The sequence below is a fragment of the Parus major genome, chromosome 3 (assembly GCF_001522545.3).
Source record: "Parus major isolate Abel chromosome 3, Parus_major1.1, whole genome shotgun sequence".
NCBI classification, from domain to species: domain Eukaryota; kingdom Metazoa; phylum Chordata; class Aves; order Passeriformes; family Paridae; genus Parus; species Parus major.
In genome coordinates this window covers 95,441,953-95,462,921 of record NC_031770.1, presented here as the reverse complement: position 1 = coordinate 95,462,921, position 20,969 = coordinate 95,441,953, and the positions used below count along the sequence as shown (strand labels likewise).

The 20,969-nt window shown below is 37.5% G+C and overlaps 1 protein-coding gene across 2 annotated transcripts in view; it reads right to left on the bottom strand.

Moving 5' to 3' along the window:
• The window catches only part of TRAPPC12 (trafficking protein particle complex 12), a 50,589-nt gene that overhangs the window by 7,718 nt on the left and 21,902 nt on the right, over positions 1-20,969 (bottom strand). For both annotated transcript variants that reach the window (XM_015621156.3, XM_015621155.3), the window contains exons 6-9: positions 18,197-18,309; positions 11,544-11,616; positions 7,759-7,832; positions 221-319 (exon numbers count right to left, since the gene is read on the bottom strand). In XM_015621156.3, coding sequence (XP_015476642.1) covers positions 221-319; positions 7,759-7,832; positions 11,544-11,616; positions 18,197-18,309 — 359 coding nt within the window. The remainder of the gene's footprint in view (positions 1-220; positions 320-7,758; positions 7,833-11,543; positions 11,617-18,196; positions 18,310-20,969) is intronic.

Below are 20,969 nucleotides of genomic sequence, written 5' to 3'. Positions count from 1 at the left end.
AGCATGTTCTTTGTTTGCTAATGCACTTGTACTACTATAGGTGCTTCATATTTCTTAACTATATCTAATATGACATGGTATAAGGGTTTTTGTCTTGAGCACTGCCTCAACAATTTGACATGTGCCCTCCAAAAACACCTATAGTTTTAAATGCAACAATTATTCTCTACGTAGCTATCAACAGCAGTATTACCTAGCAAATTTAGAATAAAATGCATACCTGAAGGAAAATCCTTCCAATTCCACTCAGCAACTGAGGCTCTTGCTGTGGGTAATATTTGATGACAGAGTGGTAAGCATCTACAGCCAGCACATAATCCTAAGGGTGAAAAGCATACAGTCAGGTATTTAAGCTCAGAATACTTCAGCCTTTGTGTCACCTTCTTTGTAAAGACCTATTCCAACAGAATTAAAGTATTTGCAACGTGTCAGTGGGACAGAATTTCTATCAATCACTCTAGGCACTAGTAGCTGACTACATTGGTCTTTTCTCAGTTATACTGGAACTAAATACACAGGGGATTTTTTTTTTTTTTTGTTAACAGGATAATATTCTTTTTGTAGCTAAATGCCACAAACTAAACCTCCTCATTTACTCTTCATCTTAGATTATGATTTAGGATGAAAGTCAAGCACCTTCTGTGTGACTGGGGGTATACACACTTGAGAAGTGTCTCATCTTCCAAATATGTGTATAATTTATATGGTTTAACAAACTACATTCTAAAGCTTTGTGAAATGCCTGTGTACATGCTCCTGTGAAAAACATCATGTGACAGAAACTGCAATTCCTGTACAACTTCAGGTGACAAACTAGCACTACTACCAAGGGAAACAAGACATTTTCCCTTCCTCTAACTGAATTGTTGGGTTTTTTTACTGCATAAAAACAAGTAATCTAAATAGAAAACACATCTGGGCTAAAACTAAGTGTGGGGAGGACTGGTTCTGATCTCCAGAAAGCTTTTCAAGTGACACCAAGTCTGCAGGAAGGCCATGCTGGCAGGGGGCAGCATTAAGATCTGTCTTCTCAAGATGGAATGCCACTATACCCTCCAGCTAAGGACCAGTGACAGAAGATTAAACAAATGGGTCCCATTTCCCACTAGAAAGAAATGCCCATGTGACTGGTTCCTGCAGTTCAGCTGCTTCATGGTTGAAATGCAGTAATTTAATGACCTCAACAGGACATGAGTTTCGGAGCCTGGCCACATGGTTTGGCAGGCAGAGGTGAGAGGCATTGCCCATGCTCTGTGCCGAGACAGGCTGTAGCTGTAGGAACATCCACTGGCCCAGGGCTGTACCAGCCTCAGGTGCTACAGCCTGGGGAAATGTGAGCAGAGGCAGAGAGCACCTGCCTTCACTTACAAGGCCCAGGCCAAGCAAAGACTCTCTGTGCTGTAATACTTTGGTGCTTCCCAACAGTCCTGCCCTTCAACTTAATACTAAGAATTGTGGTGGGCATTAGAAAGCAAAGGACAATGGAGAATCATCTTACAAAACTACACAGACATCTTGGGATACTCTCTGCCCAACCATTATTCTTACTCAAATTACAATACTCATTTTACTTGTCCCTAATGTGATCACAGCTACTAGTAAAGGTTTGTTTTTCTTCATCTCCTGCTTGGTTTGAGGAAGCAATGTTCTGTAGATGTAATTAATTTATTTTCTTGAGGATGCACTTAAAAGGAGTAAACCCTCTATCCAGTTCTGAAGTTCTCAGCCCAGGAAACACATGGATGTGTTGAAGCAGGTCCAGGGGAGGGCAACAAAAATGGTCAGAGGTCTGGAACATTTCTCAAGAAGGAAGGCTGAGAGAGTTGGGGTTTTTCAGCCTGAAGGAGAAAAGGCTCTGGGGAGACCTCACTGCAGCCTTTCAGTACCTGAAATGGGCTTATTATATATGTTGTGATAGGACAAGGGCTAATGGTTTTAAAGACTAAAAGAGGGTTGGTTTAGACTAGGTGTAAGGAATGAATTTTTTACCATGAGGGCAATGAAACATAGAACAGGCTACCCAGAAATATGGAGAATGCTCCATCCCTGGAAACATTCCAGGTCAGATTGGTTGGTGCTCTCAGTAACCCAATCCAGTTCAAGAGGTCCCAGCGCATGCAGGGGTAGGTTAGACTAGATGACCTTGAAAGGTCTGTTCTGACCCAAATCAGTCTATTTGAAACATACTGTTTCACACAAACAAAAAAATAAGTCTTTGGAGTCTGATCTGTATATGAGAGAAATTACATGTCTTGTATTAGCACGGGATGAGTCAAACAGCTTAGGAAAGCCCTCTACAGGACCTTTCTTTTGCAAATAACTTGTAAACTGTGGGTATAATGATTAATTCTGAACAATTAATTATTAAAATGTAAAGTTTATTACAATTCTAATGTGCCATGACAAGTTCACTCTTATTATTGGTAATAAAAAGAGTTCAGAGGAAAACCAATGTGCCACATACACAAGTATATTTACTTAAATGCTGCTGTATTTGTCATTCACAACTCAAATGTGATGAAATTAAAGCAACCACAATTTTTCACATTTATGATTTAGAAAAACTTCAATTTTCATTGTAACAGCTCTCAGTAAATTTCATTCATCAAGGAGTACGACTGTGTTAGGCATACAAAACTTGGAATAGGGACCCTTTGATCTAGCTCTTTAGAGGAACCCCAGACATAACTGTAGTACCTATTCTTCCAACAGTATAACTTACTAAATCTGAAGGATTGTCTAGAACTGTGATTTTTATCCCTTCAAGCATCAAATGTAGTCACTAGAGAAATAATTTTCTTGTATCAAATTCTGTGGTTCTAAAGCTGCCCCTTACCCAGTGCTCACTCTTGTGCACACTCTAAGGCTCTGGCTACACAATAAAGATGCACAGCACAACCATGAGGGATTGCGGCTCTGCAGTCACATCCCCAAACTGATGCATAAACAACTCCCAGGAGACCATGCATCAAGTTGATAGATAAGTGCTTCTGCCAGCTTAGTCTACAGCTTAGCATGAACTGACTGCAGAAAAGCCTCAGCCACAAGAAGCTGCAAGAGTGGGCAGTGTTTGCGCCATCACAGCAGCACAGGCTTTCTCGTGTACATAGCAGCCAGCCTTGGTAGGAACAAGCAGCCAAGTCTTAGAGGCCCATGCTGCAGGGGCCTCATGGATTTAGCCTAGTCAGGGAATGAAACCCTCCTCCTTTTCTGCACTCCTTGTCCTTATCTCCAACACCATATGCATTACAACTATAAGCACACAAACACTGACAGCTCCTGAAATGTGAGGCCAGAGGTGAACATTAAGAGTCTATGCACTCTGTTGGTGGTTACTGCATCCTCTTTGCCAACAACAGCACAGCACATCATGCCTCTGCTTACCCACCCCATGCCTTGGAGTATCTGCCACAGGAATAGGACCCATTTTTTCCAGGAGATGACAAGAGACTAAATTTAAGTCCAAAGGCGGAAGCAAGGATGGCCCAAGGATGAAACTGAAACATCATTGTTCACTTCTAAATACAGTCTCATTCTGTGGTCACCCATGGATCCCACAGTGAGTTTAATATGCATTTATTATCCTCCCCACACTATGATGAAAGCATTAGGAGATTTCTTGAATATCCTACTATTCTGTGGTGAGTTATAGAGGCATCTTATCTGACAGTTCCTTCTGATGGAATACACTGTAAAATAGATGATATTTGGTCTCACTTACTAAAGACTGTTGTCATTCACTGTTTTGCTAATGTGACATAATACAACAGAGATTGTCTGATGGAATGATAAATACACACCGTCTCTGAGGAGTGAAGTCTTGATTGATACAAGATGTGGTTATGAGGAATAAAACACATTAAGTATTGCCAGTAAAAACTCTGATTACAGTTTGTGATCTTAAGACTTAGAGATGCAGCTGACATACTGTCATGGTCTTTAATTGAAAAAGATTAAGAGCCTTTCAGTTTTCCACACCTTTGCAAAAAAATCCCAGAAGGTCTGAAATTACACTATTTAGGATATGAATGAGAATTGGCCTATTGTTTTATAACTCAATACCTCTTTTATTATGAAAATTTGGGGCCAACATTACCTATACTAATCCAAAACAGTTCTAGTAAGCCACTGGACCTACTTGCTGGAGTATATTTTTCCTTCAATGCACCACAGTATAACTGCACTTCCCTTCAAGGTCACTGCATTACATATTTTCATATTTCCCTCATCACCACCTTAAGTACTTAATTAGAAATAAGCATAAATGACCATGATGTGTAGAATGCTGAGAGTAAGTTCAAGGAACCTTAGACTAAAAACCTCCAAACAGTCTATCTCAATAGACTTCAGACAAGGAGCAGATAGTTCAGGTTTTGGGGAGAGAGGACAGGGATAACTAACTTATTCTTCCTCTCTATCTAGTGCAGTTGTGGAAGGGTTATGAAAACAGAGATTCACAGTGCTGTGAATCCAGAGAGCTGTACTGCAGCATTCAGGCAAAAGACATGATGATTCATGCAGTCTTTCTCCTTTAAATCATAGAAGAACCAAAGTCCTCAGGCATCAGTCCCTTGTGTCACTAGCACAAGTTGTTACCTCCTTCTTGGTACCATTTTAATTGAATTATACCCAGAGTAAAATAAATTCTAATGCTTTTCTTTTATGAAGGGCAAGCTCTACAAAAGCTAACACAACACTGAAGAAAACTAAAAAGCACAAAATGTGCCTTTAATTAGAGTGCATTTATAATATATATGGAAAACACTTAAGTGTTTATTCCTCAGAGAGATATAAGTCTGATAAGATAACGTCAAAAGCAATTTTACTCAGATAAGAAGAACTTAGAAAGTTTTTAAGACACTTCCATGGCGATTTAGTAAAGTGACAGGCATTTTGCAGATAGACTTTTGAAAAGAAACAATGCACATCATCATCTGTATGTTAAATTAACATTCCCTTCATGCTGCTATATTCAGGATGTGCTTTCATAGTGACATAAGCCCACAGTTCTTGTAAATGGAAGTCTGCAGTGAGAGGTTACATGGCCCCCCCTTCCCTTCCTGCTGTATTTCCACATCTTTCCTTAAGTTGTCTCTTGTTCACAGGAAACAGGAAAGCTGTTTGATATCAGTTGATACAACTGCAATCCACCATTTCTTTGTCATTTGGTTAAGTTCAACAGTGGGGTACAGAAAGAAGGTAGAACCCATTTAAGAAAGGTTATACAAAGAAAGGGAGATGAACAGGAAAGAAAGACTGCCTTGAACTGCTACCAAACTGCAGCATGGCATAAAGGGACACAGCAGGCAGAGTTCAGTACCTAGGAAAGACATTCCTAGGGTGTAGGAGACACAGCTCATTTCCTGTGCCTGGGTAAATCATTTTGCCTTCACTCACTACCTCCAAAATAAAATACCCTTCCATCTCAAAATTTAAGGAGATGTTTAACTATGAAACAAATGAGGCATATTTAAAAAGGCAAAAATCATTGTACTACATAAACAGAATTCTTTGATTCAGGCAGATAATGCAGAAAAAATATTGCATGAAATAAACCTAAGAGTTGAGGATAACGAAAAGAGATTTAAATAGGGCCAATATCTAATCTTAGTGGGTTTTTTTAAATTTTCAAGTGTCAATGCTGAGAAGATTGTTCCCTGTTAAATACTACTGTAGTATTTTGGCCAAAGAAAGAGGTCAGTAAAAGTAATATATTTGGGTTTTTTTTTTTTTTATACCAAAGTCACACAGTTTTACTTTAATAAATTATTATTATTATCATCATCATCATCAACTACTTGCCCAAGGTATTCCATCACCTAACAGTGCTTGGGGATCAAGCACAGTCTTGCAATATTGCAAATGGACACTAGATGGCAACAGATGGCGCTGACTTCGAGAATGAAATCGCTGTTTTTTCTTAAATTACATACACTTGGAACACTAGAATAAAAACAACTGCAATTTTTAAAGTATATGATACAACAGCAAAAACGGGTGGAACCGTGTTAAATTAATATAATTGTTCATGGTAGAACTCAAAAAAGTGCATTTAAAACTTATTTGAATAGATTCATGCTGGATACTCCGGAAAGTAGAGAAGTTGACTGCAGTACTGCTGCATGTTTGAATGGTCTGGGGATATTCCTGAAAACTGAGACTCACAAGTACCCTACAGCCAATGCAATGAAATGCAAATTTTGGATGGAACTAATTATGCATTAACATGCAGTTGTGCATAATTTGGAAGTTATTGTGAGCCATAAATTTCTAATTTAATAGCAGTGAGATAGGTCCTAAATACAACCGGTCATCTTAAGAAGTGTCTGAGCTGCAGTATTTCTGAAATATCATTTCAAAAAAGATGATAATTGGTATTCACAAATATTTCTGTTACTCAAAGAAAATAGCCCTAACAAGACCAAACCAGAGGAAAGTGAGAACTGTGTGTGCATGTAGATTTCTGTGTACACATGAAAAACACATGAGTTAAAAAAGAATTCACATCAAAAAGTAAAGTGAAGTTCTTGAAAATATATATACCAGTATTTTTTTATTTATATATTCTACTTTGTTTAGGATAGCAGCTCATGCTTTTCTTCACTTGCTTACTGAAAAAGAGAATGATTTTAAAAATGAACCTGTCATGTAGCTACTTCAAAAGAGAAACTATTTTAATGAACAATTATTTATATGCAAGATGGAACTGTTCTTATTACAATTTAATCATGCAAACAAACGTATGTTTCCCCTAATTCTAATAACAAGAATATTCCATTTAATGTACAGCTGTATAGCTGGCTCTCATATTAAAAACACAACAAAAAAGAAGAAACCATACTTTTTGAGGTATTGTAATATTAAGAATGGATCCTTGTTTGGGAATTAGCTCAGTAAACATCAGAGGATGAGGTCTGGCATGACCTTTAGCAGTCAAAGTGCAGGGAGCCAGGAGTGCAAATCTTGGCCTGTGAAGATTCTACTGCTGACAGCCCTGCTGCAAGGCTGTTGCTGCTAACTGATTTGTAAAGCACAGTTTAGCTCAGGATAACAGCAGTTTGCTGCAAGAATGGCAACACCCCAGTTTTCCTGACCACATCATGACTGGCAGAAGTCGTTTTATTTCTACGTCCTGAATACAAGGGGAAGCTAAGACTGTTGCACCAAACAGAGTACAATTGGTTAAAAAACATAAGGAGGAATCAAGGGGGAAAACATCAGCAGTGAAAGCTAGTCACTTTTGCTTTTATTGCTTTCTTTTCCACCCCTACCCACTAGTGAGGATTTAAACTTGAAAGAAGACGTATTACAACTGAGATCAGTTGACAAGGGAAGATGTATTTAGATGTTCCAGATCACTATCCCATACAAAAGCAACAGTGTTACTAAGCCTCACAAACAGGGCAACATTCCTAGTGCACAGTTAGAAAAAGGCAGAGCACATAATTGCTTTTAATTAGAGCATTTAGTTAAGTGTTTGAAAAATTCAATTTAAAAATGCAAATTCTGTATTGTTATTGCATGTTCTCTAGGATGATTTGAGGAGAAATAAGTACAGATATGCTCCCAAAGAACATTACTGCAAATAGCTATCTATTAAATAAGACATTATTAAGCCTAATTAATTCTTCAATAAGCAAAACCTTCATGTACTGTCAGGTAGTCTTCCTTATCTCTGCACCAGTAATTTCACTTGCATTTTCTCTGACATTCTATTCTGGAATATACGGTACCTCTGCAGTTCTGCCACCCACGTACCTTCATCATTAGCAGACAGTTTGCCATGGAGTACATCACCCGGCCCAGACGTGACCTCCACAGCTGAACAGAGGCTGCAAAATAAGAGCAGCTTGTGAATTTGCACAAATAAATTAGAGGTTCTTTCTTGCCATCAATTATCGGTCCTATGAATTACGATTTTGAAAGGTTCCCCTCGTTAACACCACTGGGTTTTAGCCTAGAATTTTTAATCCTCAGCCCTGCTGCAGCACCAGAGAATTCTGCATCTCTCCAAGGGAATTGCTCAAGCAGCTCTGGGTACCATACACAAGGCAACAATGCAGAGCAGTAGACAGTCACTCAGCTCTCAGCTCAGGCTAAATATTAAACACCGAAATAAGCCACACATTTCCCAACATCAGAACAAAAGGTGCATAAAAGGATTCAAGTGATAATGAGCAACAGTTTAAAAACATGCAATCTACAGCATTAAATGTGGTAAATTAAAAAAATCAAACATAGCTAGAATGTAATTCCAGAACCAAAACATGCAGAGTGAGAAATGTCTGAGTCTGGGACTGTTTGTGCTTGCCTCTGGCTGAGAGATATGCTGAAAAAAATCTGCCAAGCTTGTCTGCTTTCCCTATTTTCCTGGAGCTTACAGGCATTAAAAGCTGCAGCAGATTTCTAACTCTTGCTTTGCAGACAGATTCCTGATGTTGCAAGAGAACAGTTCACACAGACCCTTATTTTTCTCTCGTGTTACAGTACCATAGATCAATGCTAGGAGCATTTCTCTAATCCTCAAAAATAAACATTAGGACTATTAATTTCGGACATTTGAAAAATACATGTATCTCAGTCAATCAGCTGTCAAGGTCACTGTAATGATTTGAAAGAGAGTGGGGGGAAGGGAGAAGAGGCTATTTCAACAAAACTGTCTTAACTGAGACTAGTCATTTGTATCATTAATGTAGTCACTGATGAAAGCATGGCAGATTAGACAGATAATTCTTTCAGCACACAAAGAAGTCATTACAAATAAGAGCTTGGTGAAATGTCTACTGCCTTTCCTAAAAAGGAAAACTCCTTCCATCCTCTTCAATAATAAAACAAAAAAAATCCAACCCATGAATATTCTCAAATTATCTTTGTCAGAAAGAGGCTTATAATGTAGGGTCCAAGACTGAAGCTGATATCTCACCTGCAATACTTTACCTTGTATTTTATGTTTTAGAAATTCCCCCGTGACCACACATCCCTAGTGCTACTAAAGGAGATGATACTCTAAGCCATGAACAAATACTTCATGACACATTCCTTTTCTTTCCTTGTAGGTATCAATAAAATCTGAACATAATTAAGTAACTGCCATTCATTATTTCACTTAAGTAAATATCTCCTCTTTTGCACGTCCTTGTAGTTTGGTAACCACAGTCAGTTTTTAGGACTTAGGTGACAACAAATTAGATGCTGATTCCTACACTGGTGACATCCAGGTTTCATGTTAACAATCAGATAGCATCAGCTGCAGTTCTCAAAAAAGGATTTGAAAGCATGCAAACCAGATGTCTCCAGCCTGTGCTATAAACTGAACAGGAACCAGGTCTGGAAATCTGTAGCTCTGTGGGATGAGGCTTCTTAGCACTGGCAGAAAGGGGTTAAAAAAAATCTGCAAAGCACTAAACAAAACCAAAACCCAACAGCAGATCACTGTTTTACTGAGATGCCTGAAACACTCTCTGCAGGTCCATGCCACCATGCTTCCACTCTAGCATTTGCTTTTCCTTGTTTTCATTAAGGGCTCTGTATTCCACACTCATTTCAATAGGCACTGTGAAGTTACAAAATTGGCAACTTACAGAACGTGTTACCAGGCAAGTGGTGCAATGCTAAATCTCTCTGCCTGCTGAAAAACTGGCAAATGAGGTGCTCTGTTCCAGGCAAGAGATGCACGTGGTAAGTTGATTGGTGTTGCACCTCCTTACATCAGCAGCATGGAAATTACATGCTAAGCATAATCCCCATAATGAATTAGGGCTGTCTTCATATGAAGTTAATAAGGTTTGCTTCAGCAAGTCTCAGATGAAAAAAAGCAAACCCATTATTAAGCCTCCTGGAGCTCCAAATGCAGAGACAAAGCAGAGAGGGAGCAGACCTGGCTGACCTCCACAGACAACAGCAGTCAACAGCCTCTGCAAAGGTCCCATGGGCTTTTTGGCAGTCTTAAACCTAGAGGCAGCTGCACAGTAGACATGTAAAGATCTTTCCAAATTTTCTGCAGCCATGTCCCTTGATAACTACTAGCTGCTGCTTTTCTAACTATGCCGCCTCCTGAGCCCATCTGAGCTCTGAAGCAGAAGCACAGAGGAAAAGCAAGGAGCCAGTAACTCCTGAGTGAAGCAGACTGCAGGACAGAGGATTATGATACAGCTAGGAAAAAGTCCTTGCACCTTAAAGGGAGACCAACAGCTTGGTTTTAAAGTTTTAAAAAACAAAAGATGTGCAGCTGAGGATGAAAATTCTGGCAGAAGGTGCTAACAGGAAAAAGTAAGTAGGAGAACAGAGGCAAAAAAGAATGTAAGATACAAGAGAAAAGAACAGAAATTCATTAAATGCTGTGTCTAATTTCAATGTAAGATTATGTCCCTTCTTCCTAAACCTTTTGAGAAGAGTAGTAAATGTATTCATTTGACTATATGTGTAAATACCTTTATGATATATGCTTCTCACATGTGTTTGTGATTTTAGGATTTAGGATTTTAGGCATTCAGAAGGTGTATCACATCAGGTACAGTGACACATTAAAGCAACTTTTACATCCAATCCAATTGAAGACCACATAGAAAAATAGTTCAGACAGGTCTGCACCCTTCCACAAAGACAGTTTAAAGTAATTATTTATAATTTTTTTCTGCTATTAACTCTATCCAGCCTCTCCTATCTCAGAGCCTGACCTTTACTTTCCAAGGGCTCTGTGTGAATGGTCTCCTAGAAAGAACTTGGTAACATTCCTTAGACTGTTAGCTAAAAGTGAAAATTTTTTGTTTTCTTGGTGGGTGTATTTAACTTGCTAGGCATCATGAGGGGTCCATACAAATCTACAGCAATGCCTCCTAAAATGTCTTCTCTTCTCTAATTTTCAAGTATACTCAGATGACCTCAAATAGTATAAATTCTGTTAAAAAAAAAAGCTTGTCCTGATCACCATTTTTGTGCCATAATTTGCCCTATACTATTGAAGCAACATCACTAAGATAGAAGGAAGAGGAGAAAACATAATTGGGTGTAAAATCATGAAAATGATGATGTAACTCAATATAATCTAAATATTATTTTAACAAGTGTGTTAGATATTTCTGGAGTCTAAGTACCATGCAGCTACAGTGAGACTCAGCCATCTGGGCAGCAGCACCCTAAGCCAGAGTAGCCATGGTGTGGGGGTAGTTCAATCTGAAAAAACTGAGTGGATGGCAAACATGAGGTTTGAGAAGAGTCAGTCAGCCAAGGCTTAAGATGAAACACCCATTGAGCTGTAATAGCAATACACTTATATATTCACCACTAAAGGATAACAGCCATGTTGTTTCTCCTAAGTAAGAAAAAGAATTGATTTATTGCATGAGTTTGATCAAAGGCAAAACTGTGAAATTAATTCCAGCAAAAAGTAGTACAAGGTGTATCATTTCAGGGCCTGAGTAGGCTGTAAGATTACAAAACTACAGTTTTAAGTAGTCTGGGGCAGTCTTGTGAAAACTTCTGGCACATTTAGGCAATCAATAAAAACACACTGTCTGTGAAAAAAATGTTTAAAGAATACCTACCTTGTCTGTTCTCCTGTGTAATGTTAGTCATACTTCCATCTTCAGCTAAGCCTTGTTCCAAATTTTCTAGTATCTGTAGTAATTTTTTTAAAGTAACCAACATGAGTTTAAACAGCACTATATATTTAATGCAAATTATCTACAATGGACAGTCTCTGTGTAAACCAATTCATGCAGGAATGCTTCACTTAGGGTACAGTTCAAAATTACTGGTTATTACCATAGCTAGATCAATTGCACAAAGTAAGAAAGTCATTGTACTGTAGAAGGATGTTAGAGTTCAGTTTATACCTATAGAACATTAAATGCCAGCACACTCTAGGGTCACACACATTTTGTTAAGTAAAACAGGAAATATGCTTCACCAGAGAATGAACATTAATGACTGCAATGAAAGTCAAAACTGATTTTTTTCAGAGAAGGCCACAGCCTCCTGACTTCTTCACCCTCAGTATGGGCTTCAGTTTCTTTAGTTCCATGTTTTTGTCTTTAATGAAGTATACCTCTTAGTTCTTACTGCCATTTCCTTCTCAAACTTTGGGGTTTATTGCTTTTTTAAATTTATTGTAGATTTTAGGTCATGTAAATTGTCGAGTGAATGAAACATCTGTTGTTTTATTGGAAAGAACAGAAATGTATACTTAATGAAGCTTGTATCTGAAGCACTTTTAAAGTATGCATACAAGGCTCCATTTGAAACACAAGTCAACTTTCCTTTTCCTAATTCCATTACAATTCTCCAAATTCATTTTCCAGTTCTCACAGATGACCCCATTTTTCCTACTACAGATATATAACTTTGGTTGGAGAATGATGCCTGAGATTTCGTTCAAAAAACTATTAGGGCCATTTGCTGTTTAATCAGCCACTGTGGACACCTAATGAAGGAAATACAAGGCACTGCCTCTTCTGGGGACTAAGCACACCTCCAAACAAAGCTTTCAGTTTCTGGCAGTATAAGAAGTATTGTCTTTTCCTAAGCCAACGAAGTATTCCAGTTGTGCTCAGTGTTTCACAAAGGAACACTTCAAATCAACACAACAAGTCCTCAAAAGAAGACATGTAGAATTAATCTGGTCTTGGAAAGTGTGTTAGTGTTTTCTACAGCCAATCAAGATAATCTGTACCTCCAGAAAGTTATCTCATACCACCAATTTCAAGATCATATTAAGCTGGAAGAAATTGCCCTATGAGTTACCAAGCCCTTTTTACAGACTAGAGTGAAGTTTTGAACTCAAGTTCATAAATTCAACTACAAAGAACTTAAGAGCAAGGAGAGACATACACCTAGAATATTTACCACCCCCCAGCTGAGCAAGGTTAATTCTCCTGGTAAGAATTGTCAGGCCATGACAAATACAAGGTGATACGGTTTACTGTAAACTTTGGTGAGAGGGCTAGACTGAGCTACCTTACCTCAAATTTTGAGAGGCTGTGAGCATACACCAACAGACACTTAGCTGACAGGTGGCAATTTATGAGCTGGCAGTGGCATGCCTGCAAGACTGACTCTCAGTACCACTTTCAAAAGCAGTGCAGCCACCTAGAAATCACTTAGAAACCAAAGTGCCACCTTTCAGTGTTGAATGCCTAGTGTACAATAAGACACCTTGTCAAAAAAAAACAAAACACATTCTTCTCTCCCACAAATTCAAACCACTTTATAATCTACTTTGTGTAAAAACCCTGATCTTTCTCTTCCCCTACAAAATATCTAGTGATTTCCTCTCAGACTCAATAAGGCCCAAAGTTCCTACTCTTGAAATAATACAAACACAAGGGCCCTTCATCAAGGTGACATGCTGTCTTGTTTAAAAAGACAATGTATTTCTCTGAAAACATTCTCACTAAAATAAACAAAAAGAGAAGAATTAGATATTAGCATACAATTAGAGTATTACATTAACCATTCTGTGACATTACTTGGGGATATCTAGCTGTGACCTCAAGCTCAACATCATTAAAACAGAGCTCAGCAATGATTTGAGGCTAATTGTTTTATTCCCTAGGTTTCTCTCTCTTTTGCCCTGAAGTACAAAAACATCACCTGCAGTTTTTCAGTAATGGGCATTTCCCCATTTTCCAAGAATTGCTTAATAGTAACATTAATGATTCCGACAGTTTCTCAGTGTAAGTATTGCATTTAGTCAGTATGAAATATTTAGGTGGTAAACTGTTTATTCTAGCAATATCACAAGACATAGCTCTAACCACCCATGTTCCAACTATATGAAGAAAAATATGACTGAACACTTCTACAATTTAATTCATCAGTTTTACATATGACCTGTGCTTTTTCTTGTTTTAAACACTTACCATTATGCACACTACTTACTTTCACTGGCTATTATTACTTCACTGAGTCTTCTCTTTCATTCCCTATGTATTGCCTGTATGCAAGAATTACTAATATATGCATATCACTATTCAGGCTTTTTTGGTGCTTCTGGAACTGTGGCTTTTTGGGTATTTAGACTTGTAAAGGGTCATCATAGGTTCCATGAACCTAACCAACAAGGTGTCAAGACAAATACCCTGCAGACTGAAGTAACATATGAAAAACAGAAAACTTACGTCACCTTAGCAACTAGAAGCTTATAGTAATCAAACCTAAGAGACTGGAAAGTTTCACCAATTTGGAAATAAAACAGAAGGCCAGGAGATATGGAAGAGTGTGTATCAAAGGACCATGGAGGAACATAACTATTCATGAAGAAGAGTGGTGGAACTACAGAAGTTGTGGCTGATGGGAAAATGGCACAAAGTATTTTTGACAAGTTTTGCAGAAGTAACACATGCAGAGGCCTTTTTAGGAAGCAAGACTGTTAACCCACTTGCTGCTGCTCCTCCCACCTGGTACAAGTGCCCAGTATGGCTGTGGCAGTTGAGGGATTAGAGTTTAAAAGTGAAATATATTGTACTATGAAACGTGTAAATTTCCAGGAGCTCTCCCTCAAACATCTGGGGAAGCAGAGGTACATACAAACAAGACAAGTTTAGACTTAGCCTGACAGTTGTCCTTTTCACATTCTGGCCTCCAGCTGAGCATTTTTTAGCCTGTCTTCAGCATTATCAGCACTAAAGTGATCATGCTTATGTTTTTACATGAACACTTGAAAAGAACAAGTCCTTTTGTGATTTAAGTTACTATTGTTACTTTTATTGCCTGGCTGTTCAAAGACCATTTATTTCATGGTGGACTTACAGGTCCAACAAGTCATTGAGGCAGTTCATGTTGGGAAGACCAGCAATAACACAGAGACAGCAACAATTTCACTGGGTTCCTCCGCCAGGCTATAACAGCCTTTTGGCACTACAGATAATTTCTTTCCCAAATGTTGCTCATATAGAAAAAGATGCAAAATATCTAAACAGATCTTGATCAGACACTTGCAGGAATACATAAAATCATTATTACAGGAAAAAAATATATGGAAACATATATTCAGAAAAAATTAAAATAACATTTTTGCACTCAACCACCAATCCTGCTTTAGGTACCAGAGATGTGTAAATAGAGGGAGGCTGTAAAGATCAAGTAATCAAAATAAATACAGTTCCATCCTTAAGTGGAATGGTTAATCTAAAGTTGACAAGTGTCTGTAGAACATATACAACAAAAAGCAATAAAGAATTTAGCAGGTTAAAACCAAGTACTGGATAGGAAACAAACCTCATTGTTACATTAAGGAAGAGAAATGAAAGACAAATTTTCTTGTGATCAGAATGCACTACCATTAGCCTGGAATAACCTCCCAGGGCTCAGATGTGGCCTCAGCACCATAGGCTGGCTCATTAAAAACTACAAAACAACCTTGCATTGCAGAGAGAGACTAGGTGAGCTAATAGGTCTTTTCTTTCTTCTAGCTTTTATGACTCCAAGATCATCTCATTTACATAATGATGATTCGTATGCCCTTCTGTAAATACGGATGACCAAAGATTATTTTTCCACTTTTTAAAACAGGGAGGTAAAACACTAGAGGCTTTTGGTTGAAAGCTCCCCAATTAATTCTGTTATAACCCAAATGGTTCCCAAGTGTCACATACAAATATTAAAACTAATGAGTGTACATCCTTTATGTTATTTTTGTGGTTATGCCATGGGTTTTTGTAAGTATTAGAACCATATTCTTGAACATTCCAGTTGAGATAGAGATTATTTAGACAAACAGCGTTCTGTACAAAAATCAAAACATATACAGTGTTTTTTATCAGCCAGCCTTGATAAAAATAAATGATGGTAAAACCATCAAATGGTTAAATTACCACCAATTTACAACTGTCTTTTAAAAACACATTTATCTTTACAATCTGCCCTTTTTCACTCTTCTTTCTACAATTGTCTTTGAATTGCTCCAAAAACTAAGGTACTTAAATGAATACAAACAAAGGAAGTAATCTGCAATGAGGTACGTAGAATAACTGATCAGAAATACTTCAAAAATTTCAAAGACAGATGTTCTACTTGTTAGTAGTTATCTGTTTACTGTACTTCACAGAAGCATCCATCAGCATAGACAATAGCTTGTCCTGGCTACTGCATCCTGGCTCTAGAGGAAGCTGTCAGAACCAAAGGGATATTGTTTTTCTTGCTGCAATTGGACACACAAACACAGGGAAAACCTTGAAAACTCAGACACAGGAAGGCAAAGGCCAAGAGGTGACAATCTCTGAACCAACACCAAGAGCAGAGAACAAGAGACTCCTCAGAAGAGCTCATGGAAGATGTAGAGCCAGCTTTAAAGTGGCCTTCTCCAAGAGTACAAGGGATAAATAACAAAGAATCTGCGGTGACCTAGGTCACTAGCAATTGATGAACTGAGAACACAAGGAAGAGACCTGTTCTTCAAGAACTTAGTGGGCAGGGAAACATGTATATACTAATTTATAATTCTACTTTATTTCTATTTCATCTTCTTCACCATATTAAGTTTCCCTTATTTAAACAAATAATCAGCCCAGTTCATGTTCAAACAAAATCTTTTATTAGAGTTTAAAAGCTTCCTTGGTACACTGGCTATGGTCTAAGGATATGCAGTTGTAGAGAAACATCAGAGGCAGATCCACCTCAAGGCTGTAGATGACTTGAAGATATAAAGGAGCGTGTGTGGGGAGAACAGAGTTAATTTCCTTTTATTTCATTCCTCTACTGACCAACAATCTTTAACCTGCAGAGAATCATGGCTGATCACACTGTAACTGAGATATGGCCATGTCAATCAAATCTACCAGATGGCTGATGGATACCCTGCTCAGCAGTCACTCCCTCGTTCACATTCAGTTTCCTCTCTTTGTTACAAGATTAAGGAACGTAGAAACCAGTTCAGTTTTGGAACCTAGTGGCACCTCCATGACTGAGGGCAGACAGTGAAGCACTTAATACCAGATTGCATAAACCCAAGATGTGAAACAGCCAATCTCTTGCAGACTGAGGCAGGCAAAATGTTAGTAGAAACACCATGAAATCCTACAATACAAGTGGTATGGCATTTTCTAGAAGAACAGAATTACTTCAAATTGAGAACTGTTTATGAGGAAGAGGGCTGGAGAGAATAGCTGGCCAGTGATATCAGACGAGAGGTAACAGCAGTCGTCAAGTGCTAAGAAGTATCACTTCTTGGCCAAATTAGATATATCTCTCAATGGCTTCAAATAAATTCTTTCCAACTTTATAAAAAGTGCCACTTTCACCTCTTATTACCTAAACCATTCATTTTTTCCTCTCATAATAAAAAGAATTGGACTTTTTACTGTAAACATTTGGTTATCCTACACATTAATTTATTAGAAGTTGATTTCATATACCTAATGCCATTACAGCTACAGAATTAGCAACTGTTATATCCCTCCACTTCCCTTATCCAAGTTATTTTAAGGAGTAAATATAGGAAACTTGCCAGGAACACTGAAAATGAAAAGTAATCACACATGGTTATCTTACTACAGTTTTGAACTTTCAAGTGTCATAGATAAAGCAATAATGTTGCATTTCTTCTACAGTTTACCACATTGTAAAATTCACGGTCACTGGTGCATTAGACTACTTGGGAAAGATTTCTGAGAAAAAAAACATTTAAGACAAATGCTTATGGTTCAGGGTTGCTGGTTTTAGTAGGTAAAGTTAGTGCTCACAACACCATAACTCAAATTTCAGTACTGACAAATCCCATGTTATAATTCAGGCCATAATTATTATGGCATTTGACAAAACAAAACAAAAACCCCAACCAAACTCAGCAGGTTGTACTTACACTCCTAAATGACTACAGTTTCTAAAATCAGTTATTTGGACTATTTCTGAAGGATCAAGGTCATTAACAACTGTTTTCAGCAAGCTGGACATGGCTGAGTGAAGGAAAGAAATCTCTCCTACTTGCCCTTAAACACATCTGCTTACTGTGCTCCACATCTTGTCTGGCAAAAAAAATGAAAGTTGTCCTCTGTTCTACTCAACTGAGCCAGAGCTACCACAAAGAAGAGAAGGATCTCTCTTAAAATGCAAGAGGCACTTCATTACTTTTAATAGCAAATTTCTTATTTGCATCAAGATGAAGTAAAAATGTCATAATTGAAACTTAATGTTCTTTATAAGGACAATAAAATTTATTTCTTAAACATTAAGAAATGTTAGTGCCTAGAGATGCTGTTACCTTGGTGCAGATTATCTTCATACTGTGGAGTCTGTCAAGTGATTCCTGAGGATTTCCTAGGTACTGAGGAAGTTCAGCATGCAAAATCCGCATGGAGAAAGGAACCATAGAACCTAGAAACGCAATTAATTTTGTTAAGTGTGTTTGCTATAATGACCAGTTTGTGATTTGCCTGAGTTAAAAAAGGTATGTCTCACTAGTGTTTATATCACAAATATGTGATATAATGGATATAAGTGAAAAATGGTTATAAAAATACATAATTTTTGCCTTCACATTCTTTTCTTCTTCTGATGAAAAATGTGAAAGATGAGAAAATAGGAAACTTACTCTTAGCTATATCATGTGGCATGTTTAAAATGTTTTAAATAGGCAAACACAAGTAAACCATAATCAGGAAGGCAAAAAGGTGCACCTAACTGAAATTTTCAAAAACGAGTTGTACTGGGAATTATAATGTTTCATTGAAGATTTAACTAATTAAAATGAAGGATTAAAAGAATGAAGTTTACTCAAGTTGTAGCTACATTACTACTAGCATTTAATAATTATGTATATTTTACAACCAAAGTAGAAGAAATAAGATGAAATTACTGGCCTTCAAAGTATGCCTGTGAAAGAGATATAACCAGGGCATGCAAAACCTCTTAGCATATTTCTGTGTAACTTCTGGTGCATTCAAAACATCAAAGAATAGGGAATTTAAAGCAGTATTTGGGGTGAAAAAGAAATTATTACTGGTTTACTACTACTACTGTTGTAATTATTATTAATTATTATTATTTCTATCATCATTATCATTATCATTAGTATTGTCAAAGACCTCATTTTCTACATTTATGGGCATCCTGGCTGACTTCACAGGTAGTTCCAGGAGTTCACCTGACCCCTAATGTGTGCAACATCTTGCTTTCAGGTAACTGCATAATCCTGATACACAGACAACAATAATGAATGTGAACTAAACACCACTACTGAAACCAAATCAGCTGGCATAATGGGGATATAGGCCTTGCAAAATACCATGCCACTGATGCCTAAGGATGTAGCTTTTATATTTTTCAGATCCCGTACTGCTTTAGTATATAAAAAACTCTAAAACTCTAAAACTCCATAGCCTGTCAGCTACTGTTCTCCCATTTTTTTCAGACAAAACAACTCCTCTCCAGGCCTGAAACTCAAGGACACCTTACTGTCTCATGCCCTGAGAGATGTAAACAACAATGAATTGGGGGGACAAACTTGGAGTAAATGACTTTATTACCTGAAGCTGTAACTGGAGGATTAACTCCTGATACGCAAATGGACCAAACTTATAAATGTATGAAAAACTCGTGGCCATCGTCCATCTCGGAGGTGTCTGAGTGCCCAAGGTGCACCTATTGAAGGCCTTTAATAAATACCCACTTTTATCCTCTTAATTTTGTCTAGTCTCTGTTTTAGGTAGACATTCCAAGGCACCACCACATTTCTAATATTTTAATATGTACATTTGCTATACACATATTCTAAGGGGATTTCTCAAGTTACCTTTTGCTTCATCTTTTCTCAATAACAGGACTCAGGAGCTTCCTAAACAGATTTTTGCACCTGTTCTTAACAGGCTTGTACGTCAAAGAGGTAAATGCTATACAAAATGAGTCACTCACTCTAGAATTTTTTTTTAAAGGTTGACAAAATTTTAATCACAAGACTCACTAATTATGACCTTCACAGTAAGCATCTTACATTTACATAAAATTCTCTTTTGCTGATGTTAACTATTCCAAATGGCTTCCCTGACTGCTATGTTCCTGTAATGGATGCACACATGAGTTTCATGCATCATCATATGTGGAAAACACATGAAGAAAATAAATCTGCGTTTGAAGTTCCATTAAGAGACATGCAGAAGTTGATTCAACCAGTCACAAAAGATGTGAAGTATTTAATGTATGTATTCTGAACAGTGCTTAGCATGACCGAAGATACACAGACAGTTTAGGCAGTGTACAACAACAAAAAGGAAGTGGAAAATAATTTAAGAGTAAATTCTATGCCAAAAAACCACAGAAAAATTGCTTTGCACTGAAACCTATGGAAGCAAATCTGAACTCCGGCTGGTTCTATCTCTACCACCTCTCTGATGACCAAGTTCTAACAGCTCTACAATCCAACAGTAATCCTGCCAAAAAGAAAGCTGTGCCTAAAACCAGCTAGTTTGGTACTGCTTTTTTGGAGAAGGTAGTCTTAATTTACTGATGATGCACCTTCTGCTGCACTCAAAGAGATTTCTGAGGCAAAGGTAAAAAAAGGGGGGAAAAATTTTGTGAAATCTGAAAGAAGCTAAAGTTTTAGTAAATGACTATGCTGCAGCATTGTCCATTCTGAACAAGTTTGTATGTTTATATTCTATTGTAAAATGCAACAAAAGGTCACTTCAATAAACACTCATACAGAAAAATCAAATTACTACCAAAACTCAACATACAAATACAGGTATTTAATGGAGCACAGGTGAAATATCTCACATTATCACAAATACAGGTATTTAATGGAGCACAGATGAAATATCTCACATTATCAATTTTTAATAAAATTTACATGTTTTGTTATACAGTTTTTTTGAACTCTGTATTTTGTAAAGTATTGATCTTATGTATTGCTGAATAAAACTACTCTACTACAATCCCTGTGAGAGGAAAGAATAACCCACTACCAATCTACATCATCAGAAGTGGTGTCAGCAGATGTCAGAATGATGAATGCAACTACAGGTCAACTTAGACTCCAT